Source organism: Arachis hypogaea, chromosome 11 (assembly GCF_003086295.3).
Source record: "Arachis hypogaea cultivar Tifrunner chromosome 11, arahy.Tifrunner.gnm2.J5K5, whole genome shotgun sequence".
NCBI classification, from domain to species: Eukaryota; Viridiplantae; Streptophyta; class Magnoliopsida; order Fabales; family Fabaceae; genus Arachis; species Arachis hypogaea.
Window position 1 is genome coordinate 139653521 of NC_092046.1, and position 5699 is coordinate 139659219.

Here is a 5699-nt window from a genome sequence, read left to right on the forward strand (position 1 = left end):
TAGCCAACGGCTCAGCCTCTATCCACTAGGTATAATAATCAATGACCACTATTAGGTACTTGACCTGCCCTGGCTCGACCGGGAAGGGTCCTAACAGGTCGATTCCCCATTGCGAGAAAGGTCGGGAAGCCGTTAGTAGGCTCAGTTCGGCCATTGGCGCTTTGTGGAAGTTGGCGTTCTCCTGGCACCTTCTGCACCTTTTCAGGAATTCTTTAGAATCTGCCATCATATAGGGTCAGTAATAACCGGCTTTGATGAGCTTTCTGGCTAGCACTTTTCCACCGATGTGGTGACCACAACACCCTTCGTGGACTTCTCTAAGCATGTAGTCTGTTTGGTCGGGACGCGGGCACTTCAACAGGGGTTGGCTAAGGCCTTTCTTAAACAACTGGCCTTGTATGATTGCATACTTGGCCACTTCTCGCCTTATCACCTTCGCCAACTTCTCGTCGCTAGGAAGTTTGCCGTCTTCCAAGAAATCGTTGATTGGGTCCATCCAGGAGGGATTTGCCTGGGTTAAATGCAAGGTCACTGCTGGTTCTTTTACTAGCCTCTGAATGAGAGATCGGTTCCCCATCCCTGGCTTTGTGCTCGCCAGTTTTGACAGGAGGTCTGCCCGTGTGTTCCGCTCTCTCGGGACGTGCTGCACCGTGATTTCCTCGAATTGTTTGCTCAACTCTTTGACTTTCTCCAGATATTTCTGCAATAGCGAATCTCTGGCTTGGTACGTCCCATTGATCTGTGAGGTCACGACTTGCGAGTCGCTACATATTTCTAGTCTGGTGGCTCCGACCTCTCTCGCTAGAACTAGGCCGCCCAGTAGGGCCTCGTATTCCGCTTGATTGTTTGATACCGGGAATTCAAACTTGACTGGCTGCTCATATACGACTCCGGTTGGATTTTCCAAGATGATTCCTTCTCCTCCGAATGTTTGGTTGGATGCTCCGTCCACATGGAGCTTCCACCGTGTGCTCGGTGTCTTGATAGGGCCTCCTGTGACTTCTACTAAGAAATCAGCCATGGCTTGAGCCTTGATCGCATGTCTAGGTTCATATTGCAAGTCGTACTGAGATAGTTCGACAGCCCAAGTTATTATCCTACCCGTCAGGTCAGGTTTCTGGAGTACCTGGCGGATTGCCTGATCCGTCCTGACAATTACCTGGTGTCCCTAGAAGTATTGTCGCAGCCTGCGAGACGAGGTCAGGAGTGCATATGCTAACTTCTCCAGCTTACTGTACCTCAGCTCCGCTCCTTGTAGTACTTTACTCATGAAATATATTGGTTGCTGGATCTTTTCTTCTTCTCGCACCAAGACCGCTGCCAGCGCCTCATCGGTTATTGCCAAGTATAGGTATAGCACTTGTCCGCTCTTAGGCTTCCCGAGGACAGGCGGTGCCGAGATTATCTCCTTGAAGTGCTTGAAGGCCTCTTCACACGCCGGGGTCCACTCGAACACTATCCCTTTTTTCATCAAGTTGAAGAATGGCAGAGCTTTAGCCGCCGACGCACCGAGGAAGCGGGATAGCGCGGTAAGTCTTCCCGCCAACCTTTGGACATCTTTCACACATCCCGGGCTCTTCATTTGTAGGATTGCTTCGCACTTTTCTGGGTTGGCCTCCACTTCTCTTTGGGTTATCATAAATCTCAAGAATTTCCCAGCTTCCATGGCGAAGGCGCACTTGAACGGATTAAGCCTCATGCCGTGTCGCCGGAGGGAGGCGAACACATTCTCCAGGTCGCCTATGAGGTCCTCATCTTTGGTGGTCTTGACCAGAATATCGTCTACATACACTTCCACCGTCTTGCCGATAAGGTCTTTAAATATCTTGTTCATCAGCCTTTGGTACGTAGCCCCTGTGTTCTTCAGCCCAAATGGCATCACCTTGTAGCAGTATGTTCCTCCTGGCGTTATAAACGCCGTATTCTCTTCGTCTGGTCGGTGCATTGATATCTGATTGTACCCAGAATAGGCGTCCATGAAACTCAGATATCGGTACCCCGCCACCGCGTTAACAAGAGCATCAATGTTGGGGAGGGGGAAGAAATCCGTGAGACATGCTTTGTTAAGATCGGAATAATCCACGTACATTCTCCATTTCATGCTGGGCTTTTTGACTAGAACTACATTCGACAGCCAGGTCGAGTAGTCGAGTTCCTGGATGAAACATGCTTCTAGTAGACTGGCCGTTTGCCTGGCCACCTCCTCCGCCCTTTCTTGGGACATTTTCCTTCTTCGTTGATCCACCGGCTTGGCTTCTACCCTCACGGCTAGGTGGTGTGACATGAACTGGGGGTCTATCCCCGGCATGTCGGCCGGCATCCAAGCGAACAGGTCACCGTTAGCTTTGATCATTTCCACCAAAGGTTCTTTCAAGTCATGTGGCAGGTTTCTGTTCACGAAGGTGAACTTTTCCTCCGAGTCGCCGACCCTGAACTTTTCGAGGTCCCCTTCGAGTTCGGGCCTGGGTTTGTCGTCAACCCTGGTGTCCAGGTCAGCGAGGAAGACACCAGATGCTTCTTTGGATTTCTTCCTCAGGGAGAGGCTGGCGTTGTCGCACGCGACTGCCGCTTCCAGATCTCCCCTGATGGAGCCTACCGATCCATCATCAGTAACAAATTTCATTAACAGTAGCTTGGTGCAAATCACTGCTCCAAACTCGTTGATGGTTTTCCTCCCTAAGATGAGGTTGTAGGCCATGGAGTCTTTTAGGACAACGAATTCCGCCATTAGTGATCTCTTCCCCCGACCTCCGCCAATGGAGATCGGGAGGGAAACTACTCCATCAGGCTTGATGAAGTTATCCCCTAGGGCGATCACGCCGTGTTTGTGGCCCCTCAAGTTGGTATCCTGTAGGCCCAAAGCATCAAAAACATTGCGGAACATGATGTTCGAATCAGCTCCCGTGTTTACCAAGATCCGTTTTACTAGGCCGGTCCCAACCCTAGCTGTAATCACCATTGGAGGGTTCTTCGTCACATCGTCAAACCATTGGTCTTCGGGGCCGAATGATATTGACGGTACCCTCTGGGGGGTGGCATGGAGCCAGAGGGCATAGCTAAGACTTTGGCGTCCTTCTTGCTAGCTGACTTCGATCTGGGGGGAACATCTCTCCCGATTACCACGTTTACAACAGTGAGGCCGCGCTCATTATCCTCCTCGGGCTCTCATCTCTACCTTACAGTGCGGCTTTGTCTTCGCTGGATCGATCATGATCCCGCCTCCTTGGTTCCCTTATAAGGCGGGAGAATTCGGCCAACTTCCCTTCCTGAATGGCCTGCTCCAGAGCGTCCTTCAGGTCGAAGCAGTCTTGGGTCTTGTGTCCATAGCCCTTGTGATATTTGCAATAGAGGTTTTGTTTCCTCCCGTCCTGTCCTTAAGTTGTCAGGGCTTCGACAAGATGCCCTTGTCGGTGATCTGCTGATAGACTTCAACAATTGGAGCTGGTAGGGGGGTATAGTTGGTGAATTTCCCTACCCGGGAAAACGACTTGAAGGTTTTAGCTGGTCCTTCATCTTTGGAGTGCTCTTTTGACCTTTCCTCGCTACCGGGCGGGCTAGCATTGGAGTAGGTGGGTTGCTGCTTATTGGCCGCCATGACCTGGCTGACTTCCTCATCATTGATATACTCCCTGGCGACGTTTTGAATCTCTTGCATTGTCCACACGGGCATGGTGGTAAGGTGTTTTCTGAAATCCTCATTCAGTAATCTGTTTGTTAAGCACAAGCTGGCCACTGAATCGGTTAGGCCGTCGATCTCTAAGCACTCGTCGTTGAACCTATCCAGGTACTTCTGGGTCGGCTCGCCGGTCCTTTGTGTTACCCCCAGCAAATTAATTGGGTGCTTCGCTTTAGCGATACGTGTGGTGAACTGACCCAAGAAGGCGCGACTGATGTCGGCAAAGGTGGTTACAGAGTCCTGGGGAAGGGCGTTGAACCAACAAATTGCCTGTCCTGCTAAGGTTACTGGGAAAGCGCGACACCTTACTTCATCGCCCACCCCTTCCAGGTTCATCCTGGCCTCAAAGGCCGTTAGGTGTTCCTGGGGTCTTGGGTCCCATCATACCTCATGTTCGTTGGCTTATCGAAGTGCTTCGGTAGCCGGACTTCGAGGATCGAATGGTGGAAAGGGGTTGCCCCCATGACCACCAGTTGTCGCCTTCTCCTTGGTCTTTCTCTACTGTCTTCTCTGTGTGGTCGGCTTCTCCTTGCTCTCTCTCTGTTATCTTCTTGTTGTGGTCAGCTTCTCCTTGGTCTTTCTCTGCTGTCTTCTCGGTCTTCCTCTACGGTATCTCTTGTCGATGATCGGGAGTAGATCACGGGATCTCGTCGTCTCCTTGGCACTTTTCTGCTTTCTTCTTGGCTCTCTGACTCTGATCGGGGGCTCGGAGTGCGCCTAGAACGACTTCTTCGGAGACTTCTCCCTCTCCTTTAGGGAGACCGGGAATGCTCTTGACTCGGAGTTGGCTGATGGTGCTCCCTGCCGGCCACTTCCCGTTCTAGGTTTTGCACTCAGTGGCGCAGTTCTTGTATTATTCTGGTGATATTACTACCTGTTTCCCCAAAGGGTCGTCTCTCGGGTTGCCGCGGGGGGGGGGGGGGATCTGTGCGCTCGCGAGAGGGAGCCCCTGTGGCTACCCTACCGCTTCTGGGGACCATTTCCTCCCCACGTGGCTCGCCTCCGTCGTCCAACACCACCGGACCCAAAACAAAGTCCATGTCGGCCGTCCCCACAAACGGCGCCAATGTTCGGTAACTCGGGATTTCGGACGGGTCAAGGTTGATTCTTGGGTGTTGATGGGGGTAGCCCGGACCTGGGTCTGGCGTGAGTGGTGTGCGAGCGAACGACTTCCCGTGCTCTTCGTGAAATATGGGGGGGAGCCACCTGCAATGACACTCCGACGCCCAAGTCAGGAAGTATGTAGGTAGCAGTGAATAAAGGTGTAGTGACGTACCTCAGGGGGAGGGGTAGAACCCTCCCCATATATACCCTATCAGAGGTAGGCCCCTCAAGGACAGACCCACCTTCTTCGAAGTTTTCCCTCTCCAGCTGTCGCTAGGTGAGCTGGCTACAAAGAGGAGAGATACCCTGGCCAGGGTCCGAGTGTGCGGCCGCCCGAGTCCGATGAACTCGTATGCTGGGCCGGATCGACCACGAGGCCAGCTGGACTGGACCGTAACAAAAACAATAGATGTCTCTTATTCATTATTAGGTGGAGCTTGATATTTTACATAAAACCGATGGCCACCAATTTTAACTTTTAGTAGAATATGTACTGAGAATATCTGTCCTCTGTATATCAGTACTATAACAATTAATTTCAATTAATATTATATTATATAATATGATGCATGAATGTATAAATACACAATAATGCTAAAATATCAGTACTATAACAATTAATTTCAATTAATATTATAATAAACTGTTAAATAAGTTTAATTTAAAATGTATTAAAAATGAGTTTTTGTTAGATTTAATTTTAATTTTTTTAATTATATTTTGGATGTTCTTATTTTAAAAAATTTCAGATTTTTTTACATTAAATATTAGTTATAATGTTAGTTCTTAAAATTTTTTTATAAATATTCAAAACAATTTTCAGTCACGTGTATTCGACTCGTTTATTTGTGTGATCGATAGAAATACCTTCTTAGAAGTAGAAATAGAAACAGAAACAAAAATTAATTTGTATTTTTAT

General features: G+C 49.4%; 1 protein-coding gene across 1 annotated transcript; it reads right to left on the minus strand.

Annotated features, from left to right (window-relative positions):
* Positions 1-235: 235 nt before the first annotated feature.
* Positions 236-1021, minus strand: LOC140176243 (uncharacterized). Its single transcript, XM_072206178.1, has one exon. The coding sequence runs from the start codon at positions 1019-1021 to the stop codon at positions 236-238; it is 786 nt and encodes a 261-aa protein (XP_072062279.1).
* Between the last annotated feature and the right edge of the window lie 4678 nt (positions 1022-5699).